At 40.5% G+C, this 13912-nt stretch overlaps 2 protein-coding genes across 2 annotated transcripts; one reads left to right on the top strand and one right to left on the bottom strand.

Moving 5' to 3' along the window:
* The first annotated feature begins 670 nt into the window (after nucleotides 1-670).
* LOC116030909 (zinc finger protein ZAT9-like) lies at nucleotides 671-1583 on the top strand. The gene has a single exon (XM_031273278.1). It carries the CDS (start codon nucleotides 675-677, stop codon nucleotides 1560-1562), a length of 888 nt encoding a protein of 295 aa, XP_031129138.1. The 5' UTR covers nucleotides 671-674; the 3' UTR covers nucleotides 1563-1583.
* Nucleotides 1584-5972: 4389 nt separating this feature from the next.
* Nucleotides 5973-6662, bottom strand: LOC116029795. The gene has a single exon (XM_031271838.1). It carries the CDS (start codon nucleotides 6660-6662, stop codon nucleotides 5973-5975), a length of 690 nt encoding a protein of 229 aa, XP_031127698.1.
* Nucleotides 6663-13912: the final 7250 nt, after the last annotated feature.

Here is a 13912-nt window from a genome sequence, read left to right on the forward strand (position 1 = left end):
TTAATTACATTATTATGTTCCTTTCTCTAAACAAATTAAAGGAAAGCTTTTGGTCCATTTTATTTTGCATTAGCACCACTTTACTTTTATTTTCCATTTACCCACTTTACCCATTTATAGAAATAATATTAAATTTTTTTAAACAAAAATAAAATAAAATAAGCTAGATTGCTCCACATATAACACCTAAAACATTGTTGGGCGGAGACCGGTAAAGGCCAAGTCTATCACCCAGTAGTTAGCTGGGGATTATTGGACGGAGGTCGGTAAATAACTTAAAAGACTATGTTTAGTACCAATTAACGTCTCGAAAATGTGTGGCGGCATAAGAAAATAAAGTTACACCTAACTATAGCTTTTGGCATAAGTGGTAAGTGCTTAGGATTATCCTAACCTCGAGCGGAATATTTGAATGTTAATATTTGTTAAAAAAAATTGAAGGGTTTTTTAGGTAATGCAAAGAAAGATGGAAATAAATGTTTAGATCGCATGTTACATGTCCCTCTCCTCATTCTCTCTCTGCTTTCATGCAGAAGCTTTTATTAAGTAATATATTGTTTTTTTTTCTCAACTCATTAATTAATTGCCTTTTGCCGTTTTGAACACTGAATGAAATATCAAATCCAATTCAGTAATTATATTTTATTTTAGTTTTTGAAATTAAATTTCGTTGAATGGAGAATCATAAGTGCAAGCTGTGTTTGAGGAGTTTCGTTAATGGCAAAGCTCTGGGCGGGCACATGAGATCTCACGTGATTGCACGGTGGTCGTCGTCGTCGTCGTCGTCGGAAGAATACGAGACCGGCGCCGCCGGCGGTGGCAGCTCCGTGGTTGTTCAAGACGGGGAGAGTGAAACGGAGTTGTGTAGAGGAGAGCAGGTAATAAGGCCAAAAACGCCGCGTTTCAGACGATCCAAGAGGATTAGGAAATCTTCTAAAATCCATGTCGACGACAAGAGAGGAGAAGAATCATCGGAAATAATGAAGATACGGAAAACGACGTCGTCATCGCCGCCGCCGGCGAGTTCAATCTCGGAGCACACGCACACTTCCCCGGAAGAAGACGTTGCGTATTGCTTGATTTTGCTGTCTAAAGACAAGTGGATAAAAGGAGAAGAAGAAGAAGAAGAAGAAGAAGAAAAAGTGAAGAACAAAAAGGCAAGAGGGAAATACAGATGCGAGAGTTGCAGCAAAGTGTTCAGATCTTACCAAGCCCTAGGAGGGCACAGAGCAAGTCACAAGAAGATCAAACCCAACAAGAGAACCCATGAAAATGCAGGGGAGATTGATAATAATAAGGAGAAAATCCATGAATGCCCTATCTGTTACAGAGTATTTTCATCAGGGCAAGCCTTGGGTGGACACAAGAGATCACATTTCACTGCTTCAGCAAGAACAACAACAATTGCAAGTTTTAGTCCTCTACACTGTTCTGCTTCTACCTCTATCAATGGGGGAAATTTTATAGATCTTAATCTTCCTGCCTCTCTTGATGATGATGACACTATCACCCAGATTGAGCTCTCTGCACTTTCTGATGCCTGTTTTCTCACACCCCATTAAAGCATTCAATCATTCAGATCACACCACAGGTAGTAATTATCACTTTTTTTTTTTTTTTCTTAATTCCAAATATAATATTCATATTTTGACTGTAATTCATCACCATTAATAGAATAGAGCAAACACAAATTAAAGTCATTACTCACTGTAATTCATCTTAATCTCTTTTCTTTACATCCATCTTTAATTTGTATCTCTAATATGTCACTGATAACAAAGAACAAACTTGCAGATCTGAAATTGTGAGTAGCCCACAAGTTTAATTAATTTTTCCATTGACTAAATCGCACATTGAATTGCTTTCATTTTCATACTTGGAAGTTGGAATATCTGCAGGCATAAGTATGACACACAAAAGCAAAATAATCAGTTACTACCTATTGCTTGTGACATAGTCTTTTATGCTATACAATTTAAAATACTTTAAAAAGTGATTTGTATTTATACTAGTGTAAACTCACTTTTATTTTACAATTTGAGAACTTCTAATTTGCAATTTTATTTTTTCAACTCAAATAGGTATAATTTTAGAATCAATTATTAATTCACCTATTATCTGATGAAAATGGCGTGGTTGATTAAAAAACAAAAAAGGAATAATACAGTGAGAAGAGAATGTAGGGAAAAGGTTATATTTCATTACTGACAAATGCAATATAAATACAAGAAGAAATATTTAAGGTAAGCTACAGAAAAGTAAACAATAAGCTATATACAAGGAATACATAATATTAACAGTTGGTGTGATCTCTAAAAAATGGTATTCCAATATTTTATATGATACTGCAATGCAATATTTTCTTCCAGATGATACTGCAATATTTTCTTCCATATTCATCGCGCCTCCCTCAAGTTGGAGTGTGGAGGTCCGCAACACCCAACTTGCCTAGAAGAAAATGAAATCTATCATTTCCTAGCGCTTTAGTGAATAGATCAGCGAGCTGGACCTGTGTGTGTACTTTTTTCGGAGCAATCTCATTAGACCGAAATCTTTCGCGAACAAAATAGCAGTCCATCTCAACATGTTTGGTTCTTTCATGATAAACCGGGTTGGCTGCAATATGCAAAGCCGCCTGATTGTCACAATACAACGGTGTGGCATGCACTTGACAAGCACCAAGTTCAGATAGTAGCCAACGCAACCACAATAACTCACTTACGGTGACAGCCATTGCTCTATACTCTGCCTCCGCAGATGACCGAGAAACTACAAATTGTTTCTTTGTTCGCCAAGAGATCGGGGAACCACCGAGAGAGATATAATATCCTGTGCATGAGTGACGTGTGGTGAGACACCCTCCCCAATCAGCATCACAATAAGATGTCAATGTTAAACTCCCAGCTCTAGGGAGTAACAAACCTTGACCTGGTGCCCTTTTTAAGTAACGCAAAACACGAGTGGCAGCATCCATGTGTTCTTGCCGTGGTAATGCAACAAATTGGCTAAGAACATTAACGGCATATGTGATATCTGGCCGTGTGATAGTAAGATACAAGAGATGTCCTATCAATCGCCGATATTGAGCTGTGTTAATTGGAGAGCCTGCACTATCTGCTCGAAGCCGGTGGTTTTGTTCAATAGGAGATCCACTAGTACGACAGCCTTGCATACCACTCTCACGAAGAATATCTAAAGCATATTTTCGTTGGCTCAAAAATAAACCTTGAGCAGTCCGTGAAACTTCTATACCAAGAAAGTATTTTAGAGGGCCCAAGTCTTTAATCCCAAATCCAACATCTAAGTAGGACTTGATTTCTTGTATCTTTGCATAGTCATCACCTGCCAGAATGACATCGTCGACATATATTAAAGCAACAAGAAATTTTGCTCCATGATTATATAAAAATAAGGAATGATCAGCTCTGGACTGTTTAAATCCCACGTCAATAAGTGCCTTTGTAAACTTTTGATGCCAATTGCGTGAGGCTTATCGCAATCCGTACAATGACTTCTTTAATTTGCAAACCTTTGTCTCATTATGCTGCCCAAATCCTTCAGGGATGCGCATGTAAACCTCCTCATGCAGGTCACCATGGAGAAATGCATTATTTACGTCAAGCTGGTGAATCTCCCAACCCCTTTTTACTGCAACAGCAAGTAAACAACGGACGGTAACAAGCTTGGCTACTGGTGCAAAGGTTTCGTGGTAATTAATGCCCTCTATTTGCGTGAAACCTTTGGCAACGACGCGCGCTTTGTATCGCTCCACTTCTCCATTGGGTTTATACTTCACCTTATAAACCCATTTGGAGGCAATTGCTCTTTTGTTTGGTGGAAGCACAACTATGTCCCAGGTTCCATTTGCTTCAAGAGCTGTAATTTCCTTTTGCATCGCATCTCGCCAATGTTTATGTTTGACTGCTTGCCTGAATGTTCTTGGCTCATCATGGTCAGTGATGGCCGCTAAAAAGGCTTTGTGAGAATTAGAGAAATTATCATAAGAGACATAATGAGATATGGAATGTACCGTTGAGGATGCCGAAGGAGGGGTAGATGGCGTTACTGCTAGAGAGGGTGGCAATGTCGTCTCATAATTCTCCAAATATTTTGGTACATGCCTATTACGTATACTTCTACGCTGCTGCATGTCATTAACAGGCTCTGGGAGTTCATGATTCTCAACAACATCTACATCTGTCAACTCAGTTATCTCTGTCGGTATAGCACAACTTTGTTCTGCATCAGGCTGGCCATGTTCTATACTGTCTGTATTTGTTGTTTCTTGGGTTTGTACCATCCTTAGGATATCATCACACTCATCATTTATTGCTAGTTGACATGGTTGTTCAATTTGTGGCTCAAGGTCTTGAACACTGTTCTTGAGAGGAAACTTAGTTTCAAAGAATATTAAGTCTCTGGTGGTGTAAAAGTTTCCATTTTCAGGATCATACACTCGATATCCCTTTTGTCCACTTGGGTACCCTACAAATATGCATGGCTTCCCTCTTGCATCAAACTTGTCTCCCCTTTTATTGTATACATAAGTTAGGCACCCAAAAACACGCAAATGACTGTAGTCTGGCTTTTTTCCCAACAAAATCTCATAAGGTGTTTTTTCCTTGATGGCCTTAGAAGGTAATCTGTTAATGATGTATACAGCAGTTAAAATGCATTCCCCCCAAAATTCAATCAGCAAATGTGCTTGAAATCGCAATGCTCGTGCCATTTCTAAGATATGCCTATGCTTTCTCTCAACTACCCCATTCTGTTGTGGGGTGTCTACACATGATCTCTGCAAAACAATGCCATGCTCTTTATAATACTCTAACATGTAATTTGATTTAAACTCCATGCCATTATCAGCCCGAATTTGCTTAACTCTTTTTCCAAATTGTGTACAAATCATGTTGCAAAATGCAACAAGGTGGTGGCTAACTTCAGACTTGTGCTTCATCAGATACACCCATACACCTCTACTAAAATCATCCACAATAGTGAGGAAATAGTGAGCACCAGAAAAAGAAGATGTTTTGTAACCACCCCAAATGTCACAATGTATAAGATCAAAACATGATTTAGTTTTAATACTACTAACAGGAAAAGGCAATCGAGTTTGTTTAGCACGCATGCATGAATCACAAAAAAAACCATTCTCAGAAGAAGCCACAAAATCTGATTGTATTTTTTGAATTTTTGTAGCAGAAGCATGACCGAGTCTTTTATGCCAGATGTCCGGGTCGTCCTTTCTCTTAACTGACATTGCCACACCNAGATGTTGGCTCCAGGTAGTAAAGTCCATCGCACATCCTACCCACTCCAATCAATTTCCTCGAGGGTAAGTCCTGCATTATACAAAAATCCGAGAAAAATGTGAGTGTACAATTGCAATCCTTTGTCAACCTACCAAGAGAGACTAAATTGCATTTAAAGTCCGGTATGCTCAAGACTCGATTTATTTGCACCCCATTGGGAAGTTTAGTACTTCCTATGCTTTTAACTGCCACCTTGTCTCCATTTGGTATGGTGACAGGAAAATCACCACGTTCAACATCCACTCTATTTAATAGATCCCCATCACATACTATGTGGTCTGTAGCTCCAGAATCTATCACCCACCAATTCCTATTATCTATCTTACCCGCCATGTTGACAGTCGGGTTTGTCGATGTCCCTTCATGCTTGAATTTGTCTTCATCAGTGTTTAGGAACTGAAAAAGTTTTGTCAACTGGGCTTGTGTAAGATTTCGCAAGGGGTTGATATCTGTATCAACATGGGCTGCCTTTGGTGCTGCTTTATGCTCTGCATATTGCCTTCCTCTCTTGTCACGAGGGCCCTTCCGCCAGTGTGCAGGATATCCAATGATCTCATAGCATTGGTCCTCCGTATGTCCTATCTTTTGGCAATGTCCACACATAGGTTTATCCCTTCTTCGTCCTTTTCCATCCTTCTCACTGGAACATTTTTGTGTCTATAATGCGGTAGCTTCAACAATGGGTTTATGAGTGGATGAGATTTTTCTTTGTTGCTCATCTTCAGATGTCATATGATATGCCCGACCAATGCTGGGTGTTGGCTTTGAACTGAGGATTTGTGATTTCACAGCAGCAAATTCATCATCTAATCCCATGAAGAAATCGTATAGTTGTTCCTTCTCTTTCATTTCAACCAATTGCTTTGATATATTGCATGTGCATCCCCTACATACACACTTTGGTAGTGGTGAGATGACCATCATCTCATCCCAAAGGCTCTTAAGTTTTGTGTAATATGTTGAAACTGGAGCCTTTTCTTGTTGTAGGAGTACAACTGCTCGCCTTATTTCAAAGGCTCTAGGCGCACTTCCCTTTCCAAATCTTTCTTCCAAATCAACCCAAATGTCGCTGGCAGTATTAGCGTATCTCACGCTATTCCTCATGTCCCTTTCCATAGCATTTTTTAACCAACCTTTCACCATAGCATTACAACGCATCCATTGTTGTAAATATGGTGAATCGGGTGTTGGCACAGGTATGGATCCATCAACGAACCCCATCTTGTTTTTAGCAAACAATGCATCACGCATATCGTTTACCCACTCCCCGTAGTTGCCATCACGAAGGAGTTCGGTGACATGAACGTGTCTGGGAGCATCTGAAGCATCTAAAAAATAAGGCGACATCACATCTATGCAACCAGGCAAAACTTCTGATGCATTTGATGTTGCCTTACCATGTTGGACCTTTTCTGTTTCTTCGCCACCTTCATCTGATGTCTTTGGNTTGCCTTATCGTCACCTCGCTCGGATACCATGATGAAAATGGCGTGGTTGATTGAAAAACGAAAAAGGAATAATACTGTGAGAAGAGAATGTAGGGAAAAGGTTATATTTCATTACTGACAAATGCAATATAAATACAAGAAGAAATATTTAAGGTAAGCTACAGAAAAGTAAACAATAAGCTATATACAAGGAATACATAATATTAACAGTTGGTGTGATCTCTAAAAAATGGTATTCCAATATTTTATATGATACTGCAATGCAATATTTTCTTCCAGATGATACTGCAATATTTTCTTCCATATTCATCATTATCAATTTTGAACGTACTTGGACTTTTTCATTTCATTTAGGAGAATCCAATTCTACTTTAATCCTACCCAAATCAAAAGTAAACTCCACAAATATTTATACCACAAAATTACTACTCTAAAAATCAAATTTACTAAAATTTCCAACATTTTACACTTGCACTCGAGGAATATTGCTTGTTTGCTTTGGCTTTGACATGACTAAAGTCTCTGCCTCATGCTTATTATGACTCTGTATTTTATCAACTTTAGAATTCCTATTATATCTTAAATATTATTGTAAACTCTACTTTTATCAATCCTGCTATAGCTAAAATTATCTCTTGTATCCCTATAAATGTGGTCCTTCCTGTACATGTAAATATAATGTATCAATAATAAAAACTCTATAAAAATTCTTGTTCTTGTTCTCATCTGGTGAAAACCCAAATACTTCCATTTCTCTGTGGTCAAAATATCAATAAATACGTCCGTGTCTGGCTTCTTATATTCAAGCTCTGAATGATTGTTCCATTGTAGTCAATCTTACTGCCCAAGCTTGAGTCTCTCAAGATTCTTCCATTTTTTTAATGCTCATTTCATTTCTGTTCAATGAAGTTATGTATATTGATGTGGGACATACCACGCCCCGATCCCTTTGGCAAGCTATTAAAGTTGTGTAAGGGTCCACTTCACAAACACGATCTCTAAGTATCCTTAGTGAGCTGTAGTCTTTGTACAAAGGAGACTCCACTACAAATGAGTATCTTACCAAAGTCAAAGTTTTAATTGAACTACTTGTAGCAGCCGCCCAAATGGTTCATCTACATGACTATCTTACCGCCCAATTGTTCATCTACATCGATGACATTCCTTTGTCGGCTTTCCCACAGCCACTTGTAGCTCTTGTCACTCAACTTCGACCACCTGTCACTTCACGACTGAATCAACCTGTTCAGAGACCCCATAGTCGTGGTATTGGAAATAGAGGAGGCTAAGACCGCCTGCAGTCGTGGCCATTGCTATGCTATGAAGTGCCAAATATGCAACAATCTTAGTTATGTTGCTTTACAGTGCTATAGGAGGTAGTCGGGGGAACCAAGTACTCAAGCACACACGACATATTCCAATAATCTAGTTGCTACACCATCTTCACAAAATTGGTTCCCAGACACTGATGCCACTCATCATGCCACTTTGAATCCCTCGGCTCATCGCTATAACGAGTATAAGAATACACGGGGAACGACTAAAGTAAGATGTGGCATGCCCTTTCTTTAGACTGAAGTAAGAATTATGAAGCAAATAATACAAACAATTAAACACATTATATTATACTATATGGAGTATATATGCTTGTAATTAGATGTTTTTATACATAAAAGCTAGGCGTGAGAGATGAGTAAACTAAAGGCTTATATGCATCACCTCTCAATTATAGCCAAACGAATAGATCTTGTCAACTTTTGTGTGTGTGTGTATGTATGTGTATATATATATAGGCACACTCACATATGAACATGTCTTTAAGAAGTCTTTAAAAAAAAAAAACTAAAAACTAATCTTAGACACCCATATGAAAAAATCTAATGAATTTATGCCATTTGATATTTAAAAAAAGAAAACGATGATATTCTGGTAATTTCTCAAAATTTAAAAGTGTAATTTTTGATAATTTAGAGTATGTTTCTAGAAAAACATATACCGAAAAAACTAAACCAAATCTAAACCATAAATATTAAGTCCTAAGCAGTAAAAGGTGAATCCCTAAACCAAACTAAAAAACGATGAGGAAGTAAAAATGCACAGCTTGACTTGAAGCTCATTAAACAAAGTAGAGGAGAGAGGTTTGGTGAAGATGTCCGCTATCTGATCATGGGTCGACACAAAATTAACCTTGAGTGCGTCGGAGGAAACTTTATCTCGAACAAAATGGTAATCCACCTCTACGTGCTTCGTTCGAGTGTGGAAAACTGGATTGGAACATAGATATGTTGCGGCGAGGTTATCACACCACAGCACCGGGACAGTAAACGGTAACAACCCAAGTTTTTGCAAACGAGACTGAACCCACGTGACCTCTGCAGCAGCATCGGCTAGCGCCTTGTACTCAGCCTTAGTGGACGAGCGACCAACTGTTCGTTGCTTCCGAGATACCCAAGAAAGTAGGTTTGGGCCAAGAAAAACCGCATAACCTGACGTGGACTTTTGATCAACCGAGCAACCGGCCCAGTCAGAATTGGAAAACACATGAATTACTGGACAGGAAGTCGGCATGAGACGGAGGCCTTGGTGCATGGTACCCTTTACATACCGCAAAACACGTTTGAGACCCCCCGCAGAACACGTTTGAGAGCCCCTCAATGTTCTTGCGTGGGGCTGTGCATGAACTGACATAGACGGTTTACCGCAAAGGAGAGATCCAGTCGGGTAATTAATAGATACATCAAGGATCCCACAAGTTGACGATAAGGCGTAGGATCATAGAGCAAAGCTGAACCTTCACTGTGTGTCGAAGTTGCAAGAGACATCGGGGTGGCTAGGGGTTTACAAGACTCCATACTAGCTTTCCAAAGGAGTTCTGTCATATACCGTTGCTGGGATAATATTATGGAATCCGCAACATAGACTACTTCAATGCCTAGGAAAAACTGTAGCCTGCCGAGGTCATGAACTTTAAAAGTTGTGGATAGTTTGGCTAGCACATCATTAACCATACATGAATCATTAGATAATAACAGAATATCATCTACGTAGACTAGCAAGTATACCTGGATCTGTCCGGAATAAAAAATAAATAATGAAACATCTATCTTGGAAGGATGAAAACCAATGTGCACTAGAAAATTGTGCAATCGAGTGAACCAGGCCCGAGGCGCCTGTTTTAGGCCATACAACGATCATTGTAGCTTGCAAATATATTCGGGATGATTAGTGTCGGTGTAGCTTGGCGGTTGGCGCATGTAGATGTCCTCAGTGATATGCCCGTTTAGGAACGCATTATGGACATCTAATTGCCGCATGGTCCACTGGTTGGAGACTGCAAAAGCTAGAAGTAGCCTGATAGTAGACGGCTTCACCACTGGACTATAAATTTCAAGATAATCTTTTCCCGGTATTTGATTGAACCCTTTGACCACTAGACGCGCTTTGTAATGCTCAATGGTGCCATCAGATTTCTGTTTGACTCGGAACACCCACCTGCAGCCGATGACGTTAACATCACGGGGTGCCGGAAACTTCCAAGTGTGATTATGCAAGAGGGCGTTGAATTCATCATCCATGGCACTTTGCCAATGTGGCATTTTGACTGCTTGAGAGTGACACGACGACTCTTCATCATCAACAGAGGCTATCATCGCCCTTGGTGGCCGACATTGAACACTAGTCGTGGTTCGCAGGTTCATGGCATGCATGCGGGTGATTGAGTGCACGCGTCTACGTCGAGTAGTTGTAGTGGACGACGTCGACGGATGATAGGAAGAGCTAGCCGCTGCCGCTGTGGACGATGAAGTAGGGTGTAACGGAATCTGATGAGGTGTGGGTGCGCGCACCTGATTTGTCGATGGCGGCACTCCTTGCGGCAAGGATGGTTGGCGAATCTGTGCACACGCCCAAGGGTAAGGCGCAATACCGGCGGCTTGGTGTGCGGGAGGTGTGTTCATAGCTTTTGCGAACGGGAACACACCTTCATTGAATCGAACATGTCGTGCAGTATAAATCCGCCTGGTGGCCCTGTCTAAGCACCTGTAGAATTTGGGTATCCCAGAAAAATACATGATGTAGACCGATACTCCAGTTTATGGTTATTATACGGCCACAGGCACGGAAAACACTCACATCCAAACACGCGTAATAGCTCATAATTAGGGGATTTATTGAATAGACGGGTGTACGGACTGACATTTTGAAAAACTGAGGAGGGCATACGGTTTATCAAGTAGACCGCCGACTCAAAGGCATAGGGCTAGTATTTTTGAGGAACGTGACCTTGGGCTAATAATGCCAACTCAGTTTCAACTACATGACAGTTCCGGCATTCCACACGCCCATTTTGCTTATGGGTGTGAGGGCATGACTGTCTGTGGGAAATGCCTGCCGAGCTGAATATCGAGTGAAGTTTGCAATATTCACCTCCCATATCAGATTGAATACACTTAATGGGGCGGGCGAATTGTTTTTCGACTAAAGCATGAAACACAGTAAAGATAGAGTATATGTCTGACTTTAATTTCATTGGATAGATCCACATAAACCGAGAAAAGTCGTCGACAAATAAAACGAAATATTTATACCCATCACTGGAGGGAACCGGTGAGGGACCCCAAATGTTGGTAAAGATTAAATCTAGAACAGACTTACTAGAATACTCAACTCGTGACAGTGGGAAGCACGCAGGCTTACCCATCTGACATGTAGTACATAGATTATTTAAAGAATTTAAAGAACCCTTGACAGGACAACTATGGAGAACCTGACGAAGAACCCGAGTGTACAGGTGACCCAGGCGTTTATGCCATACCTCCGGAGAAGCCTTAGGAGACAGAAGTGCAACCGGGGGAGACATATTGAGTGAGTACATCCCGCCCATGCTAGGGCCTTTAAGTAGAACTTAGTGGGTTGTACGGTCCTTCACAACGAAATAGAGAGGATGAAACTCAAAATATACGTCATTGTCTTGTGTAAATTTGTGCACAGACAGTAGAGACGCACACAACTTAGGAACATGTAAGATGTTGTTTAGCAACAGTGACCGAGACTTAGAGGAAATAGATAAAGAACCAGTGTGATGAATTGACAAACCTGAGCTGTCGCCAACTCGTAGAGCATCAACTCCAGTGTATAGTTCCACATCATTCAGACCATCCATGTGCGGTGTTGCATGGGAATTAGCTCTAGTGTCCGGGAGCCACACATTGAAGAAATGGGCGGTGGCATGATCCTCCTGTTGGTGTTGGAGCGCCATGTGCGCTTGTGGAGACGGCACTACATAAACTCCCGATGGCGAAGGCATGCGCTGACGACCAGAGATATCAACAAATCTCCTGTAGCATGTGAGAGCAATGTGGCTAGGTGCGTCACATAGCTGGCATCGCACACCGCCCCGAGTGTGCTGACCTCGCCCTCGCTGTTCTTTGTGAGTGCGACCGCGACCTTGGCCACCACCTAGGTTGTTATTAGGCTGTGACGTTGGTTGGTGTGCTAGCATAACGGACGACGAAGGAAGCCCAACCGGCGATGACTCTTCTGGAAAGAGATACTTATGCATCGACAGAAGGTCGGCGACTTCCGGGATGGTGAGCAGTGCGCTCTTCGTGGTCAGAGACGCGACAAGGGAGCGATATTCCAGCCTAAGTCCTCGAAAAACATGGAGGTTCTGCTCATCGAGGCCAATGGGACGACCTGCCTGAGCGAGCTGCTTGACTAACACCTGGATGGGCTCTCCTAAGGTATTCTGTCGTCGTCGCATCCCCTTGTCGTAGGCTTCGGAGCTGCATAAGTAGACTTGGAGAGCGCGCACGGGAGGTGAAGTCGAGAGCTGTCTCGATCGCCATCCAAACAGACCGAGACGTAGAGTGGCTGATGGCGAGATACAATACCTCCTCTGCTAGGAACGAAATCAACATGTTGAGTATGGATTGGTTTTGCTGAACCCATACGGCGTTGAGAGGGTTCGACGTTGGAGGCGCCGTAAATGTCGAGGCAGCTATGAACTCCAATAGGCACGCATTGGTGCCATCGACAAACCCATAAAGATTTTGTCCACGCAAGAATGGCACAAGATGCGCTCACCAAAAGAGATAGTTAGTGGCAGTCAGCTTGATCGACACATAATGATGTGCCTGTTGAAGCATGCTGGGGCTACGGTAATCGGGTTTAAGAACGGTTGCGACAGACCGATTCGAAGAGTCTGTCGAGAGAGTCTTAGCAGCGGGTGGAACGGCCTCATTGACGTTGGCATTAGCAGGAGGGGAATCATTTTGGCTGGCCATAGGATCAAAGGCTAATACCAGATGAGGAAGTAAAAAGGTTTTATATTCAATGAATGAATAGATTACAGACCGACTATATATATTAATACTACAACATTGAACTACTAGAGATATAGACTAACTAACCCAAAGACTCTAACTTCCCAATAAAAACAGAACACTAAACCAAACCATGAACTCTAACAGCACATTTAGTTCACGAAATGAATTTTTAGGTGATAGGAATGCTATTTCATAAGGAATGGAATAGGCAAGGAATAGAATAAGAATTGTATTATGTTGTTTGATTCACAGGAGGAATAGACTTTAGGAATTATATTACAGTGTTTGGTTGGTTTAAGGAATAGAAATGAAATATGTTTTTGAAAAACATAAATACCCTTATAAAATATGTTAATAATAATAATGATAAAAAAATAATAATAATAATCATTATCATATTCTAATTATAGAGTTTATATCCACATTGTATAGCCTATGGGCTTGTTTGGCAATCATCGATTAGCAGATTGTGTTAGAGGTTATCAGATAGCGAATTGTATTAGCGGGTTTCTTATTATTGTTATTAATATTATTATAAGTTTTATTTTATTATTACATAATAATAATATTATTACATAGAGTTTATGTCCACATCGTACGTATAGCCTATGGGCTTGTTTGGCAATCATCGGTTAGCAGATTGTGTTAGCGGTTATCAAATAGCAGATTGTATTAGTGGATTTGACCAACGCATTGTAAAAAAATGTTTGGTAAAATTAGTTGTTTAGGTTAGCGGTTAACATGTAAAATGACCTATAAGGGCATTCATGTTATTATTAATATTAATATTATTATTATGTAATAATAAAATAAAACTTATAAT

The sequence above is a fragment of the Ipomoea triloba genome, chromosome 9 (genome assembly GCF_003576645.1).
Source record: "Ipomoea triloba cultivar NCNSP0323 chromosome 9, ASM357664v1".
Classification (NCBI taxonomy): domain Eukaryota; kingdom Viridiplantae; phylum Streptophyta; class Magnoliopsida; order Solanales; family Convolvulaceae; genus Ipomoea; species Ipomoea triloba.

Coding starts and splice junctions, on each gene's coding strand:
- LOC116030909 (XM_031273278.1), top strand. CDS start 675: ATGGAGAATCATAAGTGCAAGCTGTGTTTGAGGAGTTTCGTTAATGGC.
- LOC116029795 (XM_031271838.1), bottom strand. CDS start 6,662: ATGTCGCCTTATTTTTTAGATGCTTCAGATGCTCCCAGACACGTTCAT.